General features: G+C 44.8%; 1 protein-coding gene across 3 annotated transcripts; it reads left to right on the plus strand.

Moving 5' to 3' along the window:
• The first annotated feature begins 26 nt into the window (after nucleotides 1-26).
• On the plus strand, nucleotides 27-15,850 carry Ppp1r10 (protein phosphatase 1 regulatory subunit 10). 3 transcript variants are annotated; one of them, XM_042684032.1, is made up of 21 exons: nucleotides 27-75; nucleotides 300-832; nucleotides 6,891-7,008; nucleotides 7,760-7,846; nucleotides 7,995-8,130; nucleotides 8,890-8,941; nucleotides 9,451-9,528; nucleotides 9,635-9,808; nucleotides 10,239-10,344; nucleotides 10,448-10,560; nucleotides 11,194-11,294; nucleotides 11,496-11,643; nucleotides 11,720-11,878; nucleotides 11,980-12,226; nucleotides 12,365-12,428; nucleotides 12,541-12,735; nucleotides 13,123-13,198; nucleotides 13,429-13,542; nucleotides 13,689-14,174; nucleotides 14,220-14,381; nucleotides 14,611-15,850. In XM_042684032.1, exons 3-21 carry the CDS (start codon nucleotides 6,902-6,904, stop codon nucleotides 14,718-14,720), a joined length of 2,715 nt encoding a protein of 904 aa, XP_042539966.1. In that variant the 5' UTR covers nucleotides 27-75; nucleotides 300-832; nucleotides 6,891-6,901; the 3' UTR covers nucleotides 14,721-15,850. The 3 variants fall into 3 exon arrangements, with proteins under 3 accessions (XP_042539966.1, XP_042539967.1, XP_042539965.1); XM_042684033.1 differs by having other exon boundaries at nucleotides 13,689-14,027; nucleotides 14,118-14,381; XM_042684031.1 differs by having other exon boundaries at nucleotides 13,689-14,381.
• Nucleotides 15,851-15,852: the final 2 nt, after the last annotated feature.

A 15,852-nucleotide genomic window follows, 5' to 3' on the forward strand; every position in this document is an offset into this window, starting at 1 on the left:
GAGTGCGTTGGGTGGAGTCCGGATATAAAAGACTCCGCCCGAGAGGGCAGCCGCCATTCTGGTGTTCGTTTAGAGGTAAGTTTGCCATCTTGCCGTTTAGGGCGTAAGATTTCGCGGATCGTGTTGGACTGGGAAACGGGTTAGGAAGGATCTGGGAGGGGGCCACAGCTTATCTTAAGCGGCTATGACCTGTTTGGGGCTTAGAGATGTCTTTTTGGACCACAAAGGTGGCATTTGAGGGTGTTTTAAAGCGTCCCGTACTGATCACATCTTTCTCCCTTGTGTTCCTTTTATCCCAGGTTGAATTTTCTCGGAGAAAGACCACGAGGTTGGCCACGAGGAAAACAGAAACAAGCCGCAGCAACATCTAAGCCCTTCAAAGGATCCTGAGAGAGGGGGGAAAGGGAAAACAGCCGCCACCAGCCCAACCACTGTGTCTTCTGCCCCTTCCCTCCTCCTATCTTGCCCACCCCACCAGCCCACGCTGCTTGGGACTTGAAATCTGTGGCCGAAGGACCGTCACCACATAACTTCAAAAATAATCAACCACCCTCCCTTCCTAAACCCACTCAATTTCACTCATCCAGCGTTTCCTTTTTTTTTAATCCACTCAGCATTTTTTTCTACGACCCCCCTCCCTAAATGCGGAGTTGGGTGGGGGGGAAAATGAATACTGAGTTGGTCTTTACTTTTTAAGAGACTTTTTGATCCAATGAGACCCCCCAAATAATTGAGTTTTGGGTCCTGGTTGGTTGTTTTATTTTTTTTCCTCCAAAATTTTACCCCCTCCCCCCCTGAGCCCGAGGTGCTGACGTCGCAAAAAAATTGGATAGTAAGTGTCGAATTTTCAAAAACCAGCCTTGCAACAAGAAATCAACGTTTCCCGTTGTGAAACCAAACTAATGAGAGGAAGAAATGAGACCATAGAACAAATATAGAACTGGAGAAGGACCAATCAGGTCGCTTAATCTCCATTAAAAAAGGGCCTTTGGGTCTCAACAGTATAGTTCTCCCTTACCACCTTCTTCCCTGCCCTGCTGGTGGCAAGGAGAGGGTGGTGGGAGGGCCAGTAAGTGAGGATTTTGATGGTTAACCCTTGGTAATCCAGAAAATTTTCAGACTGCCAAAGCATAAGTGTTTTGCTTTTTATAAGGAGGAAAGTTTACCTTCCTCTGGTTAGCAGTCTACAAAAGGGTTAATGAGCTCACATACAAAAGATGGTGGATCTTGTGGCCCATAAGTCCCACTTCTTTGTGTGTGAGACAAGTAGGGTGCCTTTCAATTTGCCAGTTTAATAAGCAATCTGTACATAAAGATTGCAGGGTAAGGAGATGGGCAGAAGTGTTAGCTGGCTATGAATTGATTGTTAAATCCTCTCTATGTTAAAGTAATTTGCTTGGGGGGTATATTGTATGGTTAAAATACGTGGCAATCTAGAAATAAAGATTGCAAGACACTTAAATTTAGGACAATATAATCTTAGTATCAGTACATACAAAATAGTTGGGGAGGTAAAGAATGTCTTGTAATTGTTGCAGATTGCATAGGTTATTTAAAAGCAAAAATGATTTAACAATTTAACTTGGTACTTTATGGTGGGGGGGATACAGTTATAATGGGGAGGTTGGGGGGTGTGGGGTTCAGGAGTATAAAGTTAAAAGCCATTTAGTGCAATTGAATGCTAGCTTTCTAAAAGATTTGTGTCGTTAAAGCAATTTTTTTCTTCCCTGCTTCAATATGGCGACTTTCCTTGTCCTTTTGTCTTCCAAGCGGCGTTGCAGGTTGTGTCTTGACCCATTTTTCTCCTGTCCTCCCACCTCAACCCTATTCGTTGAGAGGGGTCCAAGTCCTCCCCCTTTTCCCTTTATAGGGAGGATGGGGGTGGTCGATGGTAACAAATTGGACTTCAGTTGCAAATTCCATTCTTACCCGCAGAAATTGTTCTTTTAAATATTTTAATTGCTTTTAATTTTCACTACGTTCTTACTGATTCAAATTAGGTTAAAGATTCAGGATCGGGATTGGCTTCTGTTTTGGTTTTTTTTTTTTTTGCTTTATTTTTTTTTTCCTTTTAAAACGTGTTTAACAATGTAAGCAAAGCTATCGGCAAAGACGGAGTAGCTTTTTTAATTGAGTCCTCTTCTGCATTACAAAATGGCGTCTCCCTCCGCCTTTGTTGTTTTTCTCTCCCTTTTGCCATCCAGCGCTTAGGGCCGCCCTAGAAACTTGGCTTAGGGGGAGGAGCAGCAGCACTGGAAGGTGATGTAATCAGCTTGCTTCTTCCTCTCTCCACCCTCTGGAAACTCCACCCCCTAGCAGAATCATCCTGAACTCCCTGTGCCCGGTGTTGCTAGGGAGAAGACATTTTTCTTATGTTCCTGTATTCTTTAGTTTACTATCTTAAGGTATTTACCTTACAGGGATAAAAAGCCTATAGGAATTAGATATAAACGCTGCCCGTCTCCTTGGGTAGCTCTAGTTTTATTTTCACCCTGCACTCACCACAACTGCTTGGAAGTTTATCCCTCTTCAGTGAAAAAACAGTCAAACCTCAACTGTACTTTGAGAATGAGAGGTGTATGTGTGGGTGTGTTGGGGGAGATAGGAAAGAGGGCTGAAACTTGAATAGACAGTTGGCCTAATGAGGCTGAAATGTACCATTGCTGCTAAGAATCTAGTCCTTGGGCCTCCTTCAGGGAATTGCTTTGTAAGCTGGGGGAAGGGTGGGTACTTTTAGGACTGCCTAAGTCACCTATGTTCCCACTTCAGAATTGGGGGATAAACTTTTTATTCAATGCCATATTAAGTTCTCCAATTGCTTAGTTCCTGTACACTGGTACTAGGATGAGAAGTGAATCTTTTAGGAAAGGAGGCGGCAGTTGTAAACTCGAGGCAGGGGGAATCAAGCTACGGTTTCTGGTAAGCAAAACATTTCTGGTATTACATTTCACAATCTTCATTTCTTTTTTTCTAAGGAGCCACCTTTTTTGAATTTCTTTTTCCTCTCTAAAAGAAATTCCTTGAAAGTACTGATGAAAGAAATAATGCCCTCCTCATTTTTTTTTCTACTTGTTTAGTGCTGTGGCTATTGGTGCATGTTGAAAGCCATGCCCTGAGGGTGGTATTGGGTGTCTGGTTCTTTTCCTTCCCTTCCCTTCCTCCCCTCCAGCTTCCTCAATCAGATCTTTAGCAGACTTTTTTTTAAATCATGCATCAAAGCTGGGAGACGGGTTACCAGGCAGAATTTGAAAGCCTTTCTCTGCAACTTTCCTATGGGTACAACAGGGCTAGTGTTCTGCTCTGTACAGGTTCTCAAATATCTAGATTGGATGGGAAAGCCTCTTCATTTCTATTGACCACAATTCTTTTTCCTTTTTTTTTTTTTTTTTCTTTTGGGAAATGTTTTTTAAGCGGTTTTCCATGAGCCTCTGCAGCATTCTTAAACATACCTGGGAAGTTGAGCATCCCACCTACTGGGCTACCTGGTTGCTAGTGAGCAAGGGCCCTAATAAAGATCTTCCTTTGTAATGGGAGATTACAAGGAAGGTTTTCTAGGGGAACCAGAGCCGTCCAGAGAACCTTGGAGAACTTCATCTTTGTAATCTGAACAAAGTTCTGGGTTCTTTTCCTATGGATAAGGATGATATAAGTGATTTTTACATCCTTATTGAAATCCAGATAAGCTTTTGGAGATGTCATGTACAAAACTGACAAGGGCTTAAAACAATCTAGAAGAAAGATAACACCAGAGAAATATAGTTAAGCCCACTCTTGGGTTATTATGTGTAAAAGCACGGAGGAAAGGAAGCAAAGCATTTTCATTTCCAGAAGTGCTAAGGACTTTTTAGCTAAGATAAATGTGGTGGGTTTTTTTTTCCCCTTTGAAGATATTAAAACTGGCTTGTGTGGGTTTTTCTTTTTCTGAGCCAGTTCATTTTCCTTGAAATGTAGACAATAACTAGCCAAAATGGATTTTTTTCATATTTTTAAACCAAATAACCCTCATGTAAAATTCATTTTGGAGTCAGGAGTAAAAATACTCTTTGTAAGGACAATAGGAAGTTTCCGGGTACCTTGGGTCAGTAGTGCATTGCTCTAACCTTAACGTCCTCTATCAAGAGGCTTAGTTTATAACAAAGTGGTAGACTGAGGGCCTGTTTATGACCCCCTTTTGTAGATGTGCTGTCTTTAAGGAAATTAGCAGCTCATTAAAAGAAAAAATAGCCATGCCTTGGACTATTTGTGGTTCTAGGAAGCTTCTCCACGCTTTATTTCAGGATCCAGATCATGAGTACCTAGTGATGTTTTGACATTTGGTCTCTGCTTCCCTGGTCAACACATTTGCCTTTGCTGCCGACCTGTTCAGGAATGTTAGGCTGTTTCTTTCTTTCTACTCAAAATACCTTAGAACTTTCAATATGTACTTACTACAAAGAGGACTAGGAGTTCTTAATTTCAAATGATTAAAAAGCTGCCTGAGAGAAAGCCACTAAGAAATCCCACCTGACATTTTTATCATAATTGGTACTCATAAGACAGGAATTTAATTGCCTTTCCAAAATATAATAGTGGAAAACAAATACTCTTAACATTTCTTCTGTTTTCTCTCCTAGCTTGCTTAAGTAGCTTGCTTGTTTATACAAATGGGAATTCAAAAGCACCTGGGTCCCACTTCCAGTAGAGGGCACTGGACACAATGTAGCTTCCTAGTCTTTGTGTTTTCCTCCCTAAGAATGGCTTTTCTCTCTCTTCTTCCTCTTAAATGAAGGATGATCTGAATTCCTGGCAGAGGGTAAAAGGCCTATTCATTCTTAATTGGATGTGATAAGGGCAGTTCAAGTCATTTATTTACCTCTGTGTTTGAATCAATGGAGTCAACAGTGTTCAGAGTTTGAAATAATTAAGGCTTTTTGTCTAAAATTAGATATATTTTGGTTTGGGATCTACTGCTAGGTATATGTGCATATACATAGTTTTTTAATTCCTTTTAGTTTCTTGATTGCTTATGAGATTTATTACTCGGCCCATTCATTGCTTTTTCAGTTTCCGACATATGGGAATCTGTTTACCTATCTTTATAGTTTCCATATTATCACTCTCTAGGGTCTTTTTACAAGGAAAAAGTTCCTTTATTCCTGTTTGTCTCTTTAAAAATGATTCTATTTCAGTGGATTTAGCCATGAACTCTAATCTCCTTGAATATTTTTTCCCCTCTGACCTCAGGTTCCACTTCTGGGAGTTCCAGGGCAGCAGTGACAACACAGTTTAGAAAGTCGTTTTTGCTCACTTTTTAACATTTCTTTTTTTACTTTTTCACTTTTGTTGCTAATCCTGGGGCCTGAACTCAGGGCCTGGGTGCTGTCCCTGAGCTTTTTTACTCCAGGCTTGAACTGTACCACTGTACCACCAGCTCTAGTTCTAGATTTTTTTGATAGTTAATTGGAGCTAAGAGTCTCATGGACTTTCTGCCCAGCCTGGCTTTGAATCAGGATCTTCAGATCAAAGCCTCTTGAGTAGCTAGGATTATAGGCATGAGCCATGTGTACCTAGCAGTCTCCTAGTATTTCTGACCACATCTTCATGTTTAGTCAAGTCATTTTTGCTCATCTCTTAGCATTTCTCACTGAATTGCCTCTCCATATTCAGCCTGCAGGAACCTGATACTTTCAAGAACCAAGATTGATTGTCTGACAACCCCTGCCTTGCTGGGTGCTGGCTCCTGGCTGCTGCTGCTTGCCTAGGTTTTAGAAATTAACCTTTTCGTCGGGAGACCTGAAAGATTGATATTGTTTTACTTTTTTTTTTCTCTTTGGTTTGTCAGAAAACAAAATTTTCATCCTACAAAAATTTTTTCTACTCTAAAATAGTCATCTTAGTAAAATACTTTTAATCTTTCTGCTAGGGTTGTATCTGTCATCTTGTGCTAGGATTCAGAAAGTTGTCTTCTTTCCTACTCAGCATTAGCTGTCACCCTAATGCAAATACTGCTGATGGGGCTTTTGTCCCCAGAAGCCTGTGTGAATAAAAATCCCTGTGACAACCATCTTGATCCTGAATAATTTGCTTCATTTTATCCTGTCTATAAATGGAGTTTTAACTTTTAATTAACCCCTTTTGCCAACCCAGTCCAAAAAAAAAAAAATCATGGCATTTTTTTTTTTTTTCTGGTCTTTAGCTTTGTTCTATAATATTTAGGTATAGGCTTCTCTTGGGAATCTTGGGCAAGTGTGTTTTTTGAAGGAAGGGGCCAGACTCCTCTCTCCGCTTCTGAGAACACAAACTTTCTCTTTAACTCTGAAATAAAACCACAATGCAGTGTTTGGTCAAAGAGTAACATCAGGGTTGAGGAGGACCTTGTTTGCATTTTATCAGCTTCTGCCTCAGCTTATACTTAGCCTGCCACTTAACAGTGATGGTGGCTCTTAAAGGCTACAATGGAAAGGAATTTTTATAAGACATTAGTCCAAACATCCAAGATTGGCCCAGTTCTTATCCAAGCTACAGGATCTTTTTCAGAGTAAATCTGTTAGCAACTAAGGGAGAAGAGCTTAACAAGCAAAAATAAATATCTAGTAGCACTGAACATCTTGTTATGGGTACTGGGATCTTAACTGTCATAGTGTACAGATATAATGGACATAAATAAGAAGTTCAGCTTCCCTAGGAGGATGTAGCTGGGAGTGAGAGCCAGGTTGGGCTGCTTGGTCCTTTACTCCTAATTGTCTTCCCAGTCTTGTCTGGTTTCCTCAGTGATCATCATCTATTCACTTATCTAGAAAATAATGTCAATTAATGTGGATTAGTTACTAATTTTTGTCAAAAACTGATGGGATTTATTAAAGGACTGCCTTTGCTGCCCATTTATTCTGTGGGTTTGTTTTGTCTTTCAGAAATCATAATCATGGGTTCGGGTCCCATAGACCCTAAAGAACTTCTCAAGGGCTTGGATAGCTTCCTTAACCGAGATGGGGAAGTGAAGAGTGTGGATGGGATTGCTAAGATCTTCAGGTGAGTCCAATACACTTTGTATTTATTCACTGTGAGTAGAGCATACTTTGTTGTGATACGGCTACAATCGAGGCAGCAGAACTGACTCTTCTGGAGAGGAAGGAGAGATACAGTAATAGAGGAGAATGCATTGATACTAGAATAAGCAATAGAAAAAGATGATTCCTTGGTTTCTAGCCACATGAAAGCTACAGATTTGAACACGCAACCATACCAAAGAAGTCACACTTTGCAAAGAGAACAAGAGAGCCTGAATTCTTGGTTCTTGTGGGTCATGCTCACCTATCCAAAATGTTGTCAGATTTCCCAAGAAAAAGCAAATGAGGCTAGTTTAGTCTTAAGTGGACTCTATCCAGAATCAAATCAGGTGTGTCAAGTGCATTAGAGAAGGGGCAAATCAGGTGTGTCAAGTGCGCTTAGAGAAGGGGTAGTGCTCCCCTTCCAGATCAAAGACTCGATTGCCTCATTGGTAACCTTTCTCCCTACATGGATTTTCATGTCCCTAGGGAACCATGTCACCCTTCTGGAGGTCTGGTGACTTCCCCTCTCTGGAGTAAAGACCCTGTCATGTAGGTACTCTATAGGAGGAAACTTGCTGAGTGTGGTGGTGCATACTTTGTAATCCCACACTTGATTGGCTGAGGAAGGAGAATTGTGAACGCAAGCCTGTCTGGGCTACATAAGTAAGACTCTGCTTGAATGAAGAACGAATGAGACTGCTATATTTCTAATTCCATCTCCTCTTTTGTAGTCTGATGAAGGAAGCACGAAAGATGGTGAGTCGGTGTACATACTTGAACATTCTCCTGCAGACCCAGTCATCAGAAATACTGGTCAAGTAAGTGGGAATCTGATTGGCTGGAATGGGAGAGTGTAGTTAGAAGTTGAGGGAGGCAAGGCACAAGGTTCTGGGTGGTCAGTAGGGGACCACGCATGTAGAAAATAGTATTTCCAAAACCCAAGATTCTGCTCCTATCTTCTTTCAGATTTATTGATGTTGGTGGCTATAAGCTTTTGAACAATTGGCTGACATATTCAAAGACAACCAACAACATTCCTCTCCTTCAGCAAATTCTACTGACCCTGCAACACCTACCCCTCACTGTGGACCATCTCAAGCAGGTACCTTCATTCTGTGTGTGTGCGGGCTTGTGTGCATGCATGCGCTGGTTCTGGAACTTGAACTGTAAAGGCCTGGATACTGTCTCTAGTGCCTAAGGCCTACTGCTCTACAACTTGAACCACAGTTCTGTTCCCAGCTGTTTTGGTGGTTAATCGGAGATACAAGTCTCACAGACTTTCTTGCTGGGCTGGCTTCAAACCATGATCCTCAGATCTCAGCCTTCTGATAGATAGGATTACAGGCCAGAGCCTTTGGCATCCTGCACAACCTTAATTCTTTTTTTGAGTTAGTTGGTATGAAAAACGCACACCAACTCTAATGTGGGGCAGTCTGCCTACCTCTGTAAGGTAGAATGTTTAGGGAAAAAAACCCAAGCAAACAAGAATTTAGATTTAGAAGACTTGGTTTGAATTTATCTCCTCTAATAAATTTGTGACTTGGGTCACTTTTTATAACAGAGCCTCAGTTTTTTTCATTTATAAAATGGGAGCAATTATGTGTACCTAACTGGATCATTCTAAGGATTAAGTAAGAATTAGAAGCATGGCTCAAGTGGTAGAACACCTGCCTAGCAAGATGCTTCCATTCAAACCCTAGTACTACAAAAAAAAAAGTCTCATGTATCTACAAAGATTTTGTCCGTTTTAGTCACCATTATGGGGGATTACTGAGAGGTTGTAAGTTTGTGGGTATACTTAACCTAAGTGGGTTTATTTTTCTCCTTGCATTTATCTTTCTGTTATTCCCATCTCTCGTAGAACAACACAGCCAAACTGGTGAAGCAGCTGAGCAAGTCAAGTGAGGATGAAGGTAGGAGTCCTTCTCCCTGTTATGGGCTTATCTCCATAGTGTGTGTGTGTGTGTATGTGTGTGTGTGTGTGTGTGCACATGCGTGTGTGTGCGTGTGCGCGCGCGCTGCTTCTCATTCTGGAGCTTGAACTCGAGACCTAGGGACTATCCCTGAGCCTTTTTGCTCAAGACTAGTGCTCTTACCACTTGAGCCACAGTTCCATTTTGGCTTTTTGGTGGTTAATTGGAGATAACAGTCTCACAGACTTTTCTGCTCATGCTGGGTTTGAGCTTCAAGCCTCATCTAAGCCCCATGAGGAGCTAGGATTTCAGGTGTGAGCCACTGGTACCCAGCACTTTCAGCTAAGAGTCTGATTTTAAGTATGTCTCAGGTTCTTAAAACTTTTTGTGTTTTTTTTTTTTTTTATTACACAGATTTCCCAGTATATTTTTCAAGCATCCCATTTTGTTTCCTGAAAGATTGTGAAATTATTACTAAATTATTTATTCTTTGGTTTTCTCACTTATAGAGCTCCGGAAATTGGCCTCAGTCCTTGTCAGTGATTGGATGGCTGTCATCCGCTCCCAGAGTAGCACCCAGCCTGCTGGTAAGCTCCTTAGTCCTTTATCCCTGGTATTTAGTTCTTTGGGTGTCCCTAGTTAGCTGTAGTTCAACTAAATGAAGTCCTTTTCCATTCTGAATTTCTATGACAGAGAAAGATAAGAAGAAACGGAAAGAAGAGAGTAAGGGTCGAACCACTCCTCCTGAGCGACCTTTAATTGAGGTGAAAACTGAGACCCGGGCTGAGGAAGCTCCAGAGAAAAAGAAAGAGAAGCCCAAGTCTCTTCGAACCACAGCACCCAGTCATGCCAAATTCCGTTCCACTGGTAAGGCTGCTGGCTGGCCTTGAAGGGGGGCAGGCACATGGGCAGCCAGTGCCTCAAGCTCTGAATATTTTGATTTGCAGTATCAAATTTCCATGGGAAAGAAAGAAGTCTAGGGGCTGGGAAAGTAGCTCAGTGGTAGAGTGCTTGCCTTGCATGTATGAGGCCTTGGGTTTGATTCCTCAACACCACATAAGCAGAAAAAGCCAGAAGTGTCGCTATGGCTCAAGTGGTAGAACACTAGCCTTGAGCTAAAGAACTGAGGGATAGCGCCCAGGCCCAGAGTTCAGGCCCCACGACTGACCAAAAAAAAAAAAAAGGAAGGGAGTCTAATGGAGAAGCTGTATCTGTGTATTGGGGGAGGGGGGCTGAACAGGGAGGAATAGTCATGATTAGGGGTGAGTTGAACTACAAAACTGTATTTTCTTCCTAGGACTAGAGCTGGAGACACCATCTTTGGTGCCTGTTAAGAAGAATGCCACTCCAGTCATGGTGTCTGACAAATACAATCTTAAGCCCATCCCCCTCAAGCGCCAAAGGTATAAACATCATTGTCGGTTTCTGAAGTTGTTGATGTGTGAGCACATGGGAGAAAAAAGGGGGCAAACCCAGAGGTGGTATTGACTGTTCCTATTTTCTCAGCACCGTGGCTGCTCCAGGAGATACTGCTCCCCCTGCAGAGAAGAAATATAAGCCCCTCAACACAACACCCAATGCCACCAAAGAGATCAAAGTGAAGATCATCCCACCTCAGCGTGAGTCTAAAATGGGGTTGTACTTCAAGTTGGTAGCAAGCTCTTCTGGGAGGAGAAAATTGGTTTTCCTTCTTTTATTATTATTTTCCTTCACTTGATTTCTTGGCATCCTTTTAGTTTTTTGCCTTAATGGCCCCATCTTAATTCCTGTCTAAATCGTTGGTTTGCCTGCTAAAAGAGAAGTGAAATAGTGATAGCCAGCCACTAGTGGCTCAAGCCTGTAATCCCAGCTCCTCAGGAGGCTGAGATCTGAGGATTGTGTTTCAAAGCCAGCCCAGGCAGGAAAGTCCCTGAGACTCTTTATTTCCAATTAACTACCAATAAACTGGAAGTGGTGCTGTGGCTCAAGTGGTGGAGTGCTCACCTTGAGCTGAAGAGCTGAGGGACAGCACCCAGGCCTAGAGTTCAAGCCCCATGACCGGACCCCCCCCCCCCCAAAAAAAAAAAATATATATATATGTGTATATATATATAGAAAATCAATAGGAATATCTTGTGTGAGCTCTTTTTTCATCTTGGGCTTTCTGTGTCCTAAGTTTAGGCAATGTCCACTGTTTAGTTTCTACCTAGACTTTGTAGGAATGTGATTAGAAGGACCTCTGAGATTCCTTTCTGTGTGTTTTGCTTTTGTAGCTATGGAAGGTCTGGGCTTTCTGGATGCTCTCAATTCAGCCCCTGTCCCAGGCATCAAAATTAAGAAGAAGAAGAAAGTTCTGTCACCTACTGCTGCCAAGGTATGGGGTCTTAGAATAAGAAAAATAAGGGCAAAGTGGCAAGGAATTGTTGGGCATCACAGCAGAGTTTGGTCTTTTGTTTAAACTAGGGGGTGCAACTGTTAGAATCAGGCATCCCTTTCTAACAATCATTGAATTGAATTGCTCTTCCTTGACCTTGGCTTCCTTATAGTTCATTCATTTTTTTCTCTTTCATAACAGCCCAGCCCTTTTGAAGGGAAAGCAAGCACTGAACCAAGCGCAGCCAAACCTTCTTCCCCAGAGCCAGCACCACCTTCTGAGTCAATGGACACAGACCGCCCTGGCACTCCAGTGCCGCCTGTGGAAGTCCCGGAGCTCATGGATACAGGTAACCTGAAGCCTGAGGGACTGTGTAGCTTTTCTGGAAGGCAGGAGCTGGGTCTAAAAACTCTCTTGTTTTCCAGCCTCTTCAGAGACTGGAGCTTTGGATGCAAAGCCAGTGGAGAGCCCTGGGGATCCTAGCCAGCTGACCCGAAAGGGCAGGAAGAGGAAAACTGTGACATGGCCTGAGGAAGGCAAGCTGAGAGAGTATTTCTATTTTGAACTGGATGAAACTGAACGAGGTAAGAGGCCAAGTTTCCTGCACAATAGGTATGTATTAAGAGTTCCAGAAGGACTTGGTTAGGCTTACTTTCCCTCCTTTGCTCTTTTTCCCTCTGTCAAGTTAATGTGAACAAGATCAAGGACTTTGGTGAGGCAGCTAAACGAGAGATACTGTCAGACCGCCATGCATTTGAGACAGCCCGGCGTCTGAGCCATGACAACATGGAGGAGAAGGTGCCGTGGGTGTGCCCTCGGCCTTTGGTTCTCCCCTCCCCTCTCGTCACTCCTGGTAGCAACAGCCAGGAGCGATACATCCAGGCTGAGCGGGAGAAGGGAATCCTTCAGGAGCTCTTCCTGAACAAGGAGAGGTGAGCCAGAGGCGTTTGTGTCCTTGTACTCCTAGGGGAACCTGACACTGGGAATTAAGAGAGAACTTTAAGGGCCACCTGAGTAAATCTTTTTTTTTTTCTTTTTCTCTTTCTCGTCACCTGCAATATTCCTGATAGTCCTCATGAGCCTGATCCTGAACCCTATGAGCCCATCCCCCCTAAACTCATCCCCCTAGATGAGGTAAGTCAATGTGTGTAGTGATGATGGGTGCCAATGGGCCAAGTTTTGTGCATTTTTCATGTGAGGATATCTGCAGTCTTTTCATTGGTCTTGATGTTTCTTCTGTTCCTAGGAGTGTTCTATGGATGAGACTCCATATGTTGAGACCCTGGAGCCTGGCGGGTCGGGTGGCTCACCTGATGGGGCAGGGGGTTCGAAGCTGCCTCCAGTTCTGGCCAATCTTATGGGAAGCATGGGTGCTGGGAAGAGTCCCCAAGGCCCTGGAGGAGGAGGCATCAATGTCCAGGAAATCCTCACCTCCATCATGGTACGCTCTCTCCTTCCTTTCCCTTTTCTGCTTTCTGTGGAATCTCCTTAAGAGTTCTCTTTTGATTTGTTTGTATATCTTGTTTTACTCAAGTTTATTATTTGCATGTTTTGTTGTTTTACCCAAGTTTTTTTGTTTGTATGTTTTGTTTTACCTTAGTTTTTCGTTGCTATGTTTTGTTCGTGACAGAATCTTGCCGTGTTACCGAGCTGGCCTGGAACTTGTAATCCTCCTATCTCAGCCTCCTGAGTACTGGGATTACAGGTGTGCGCCCCACACTTGGCTTAACCCAGTTCTTTTGAGTCTTCCCATTGCCTCATTTTGGTTTTCTTTCGTTCCTGATTGTTACCCTCACTCTCTATTCACTCTGTCCTCCTATCTCCACAGGGCAGCCCAAACAGCCACCCTTCGGAGGAACTGCTGAAACAACCAGACTATTCAGACAAGATCAAGCAGATGCTGGGTAATCTTCAGGGCTGGCCCCAGGGGCCCCGGGGAGGAAGCCAGCTGAGAGGTTGGGGGAAGCCGGGTTTCACAGCTGCTGAACAGCATAGGCAACAAATGGGAGGGAAGACTGGACAGAGGGAACCTAATTTTGCCAGGTTGGTCTGAGAGGGTCAGTTGTGTACACTGTATGGGAAGCCATACCAGTCTTGTAGAATCCTCTCACTGACCTCCTTTTTTCATTAACAGTGCCACATGGACTCCTGGGTCCCGGTCCAATTGCCAATGGCTTTCCACCAGGAGGCCCTGGGGGCCCCAAAGGCATGCAACACTTCCCCCCTGGGCCTGGAGGACCTATGCCAGGTAGGTGGTGAATGGGCACTTAGAGCGGGCTTAGCTGCAGTTTCAGCCTGTAATAGTATAGGAGAAGCAAAAGATAAGAGGTAGTTTAAGCTGGCACTCACGACTGTAAAAGAGAACTGATTGTCTTTTCTTTTTCTCCCTAACAGGTCCCCATGGAGGCCCTGGTGGACCAGTGGGTCCCCGTCTCCTGGGTCCGCCACCCCCTCCCCGTGGGGGTGATCCCTTCTGGGATGGCCCAGGTGATCCCATGCGGGGTGGTCCAATGCGAGGGGGTCCAGGACCTGGTCCTGGACCATACCATAGAGGCCGAGGTGGCCGAGGAGGGAACGAGCCGCCTCCCCCTCCTCCGTTCCGAGGAGCCAGAGGAGGTCGCTCTGGAGGAGGACCCCCAAACGGACGAGGAGGCCCTGGTGGAGGCATGGTTGGAGGTGGTGGGCATCGCCCCCATGAAGGCCCCGGTGGTGGCATGAGCGGTGGCAGTGGACATCGTCCCCATGAAGGCCCTGGTGGTGGCATGGGTGGTAGCAGTGGACATCGTTCTCACGAAGGCCCCGGAGGAGGAATGGGCAGTGGACATCGCCCCCATGAAGGCCCTGGCGGGGGAATGGGCAGTGGACATCGTTCTCATGAAGGCCCTGGTGGGAGCATGGGTGGCAGTGGACATCGCCCCCATGAAGGCCCTGGACACGGGGGACCTCATGGCCATAGGCCACATGATGGCCCTGGTCACCGAGGCCATGATCATCGAGGGCCCCCTCATGAGCACCGTGGCCATGATGGCCCTGGCCACGGGGGAGGGGGCCACCGAGGGCATGATGGAGGCCACAGTCATGGAGGAGGTGAGGATGACATTTGGTACTGTAGAAGTTTCTGGGGAGTTGGGAGGCAGAACACCTGAGCTTTCCTGGTCTCCTTGACTCCTCCTGTGTGCATGGCAGTTCCTACATCCTACACACGAGATAATCCATCACTGGAGGCCGCTGTCAGGATGGCCTACACCAGGGTGGTGAGGGTAGTGCGGGCCTCTTGGCCATTTCCTATCTAACCATTCTGCCATCACTCCCACAGACATGTCAAACCGCCCTGTCTGCCGACATTTCATGATGAAGGGCAACTGCCGCTATGAGAACAACTGTGCCTTCTACCATCCGGGTGTCAACGGGCCCCCCTTGCCCTAGGGACCGCCTCCCCGCCCCCACCCACACCCTTGTGTGGACTACAGCCTTGCTCCTACCACTTGTTATGGCTTCTGTGAGGCCCATTTCCCCTTTCCCCCAGCTGATGAGGAGCCGGCCCCCAGTTCCCACCTGTTTGGGTTCCGTGGGGGGTTTTGATCACTGGTGCGCATCGATGTGTACATATTTTCCTCCAGTCTGAGGAGGAGAGAGACTGGACACATTCTGTACCCTGGACTGCTGAAGAGGAGACCCAGTTGGCTTCACTTTATGAGGAGATTTACCCTGTGTCCCCAACCTCTTTCCAGTATTAGCCCTAATGCCTGAGAACCTAAAGCTGGTTATACTGGAGAACCTCTGCTCTCCTGTTGTGGTCCTCCACATGCACACACAATTCAGACATGGGGTCAGCTGCACTTAAGGAACCATCCAGCCAAGTTCATTATTTCTCATGGGGTAGGGAGATGGTAAGGGGTATTGTACATCCCACTGCACTGAGAGGGCTCAAGCGGGCTGGAATTGAGTTCTGGAACATACATCATCCCCACTCCTGTTATGACAACAGGCTCTTTTGAGTCCTTTTTCAAGTACAAGACTGCAACCTGTCAACACCCAAATCTGCATTATGGATCTGCTAGGTTCAATGATGGCAAATTCATGTCTGTGTCCAGTGAAGGTTTTAAAATGCTGGCAGAAAGCCAGTGGTGTTGGTCTACCCTTGCTTACAACCATTCTAGAGACTTCCTAAAACACTCGAGACCAGCTTTTCATCTATTTAAGCCTGGCATGCTGGGCCTGACGAGTCACACTACATGCACTGCCTTTGGGAGTTCACTTGCTCCTTGCCCTCATTTGGAACCTTGTCAGTGTGAGGTTTTCAACAACCTCACCCTGCCAGCCACCTCTGAATCCCCACCAGTTGCTCCCTGGGTGGGTTTAAGATGATTTTGCCCCTTCCCAGTCCTCTTCACCTGTCTTGGCATCAGTTGTTTTCTATGAAAACAGTGAATTGGTTGGGTTTGTGCAGGGTCTTGGGTTAGAACCACAATGGATTTGGGATGAGTATTTTTTTCTTTTGGTTTTGTATATTTTGTACATTAATAATAAACAGTAAAGAGAAACAGCTTATTTAACC

The sequence above is a fragment of the Dipodomys spectabilis genome, unplaced genomic scaffold, assembly GCF_019054845.1.
Source record: "Dipodomys spectabilis isolate Male_0828 unplaced genomic scaffold, ASM1905484v1 ptg000085l, whole genome shotgun sequence".
NCBI lineage: Eukaryota > Metazoa > Chordata > Mammalia > Rodentia > Heteromyidae > Dipodomys > Dipodomys spectabilis.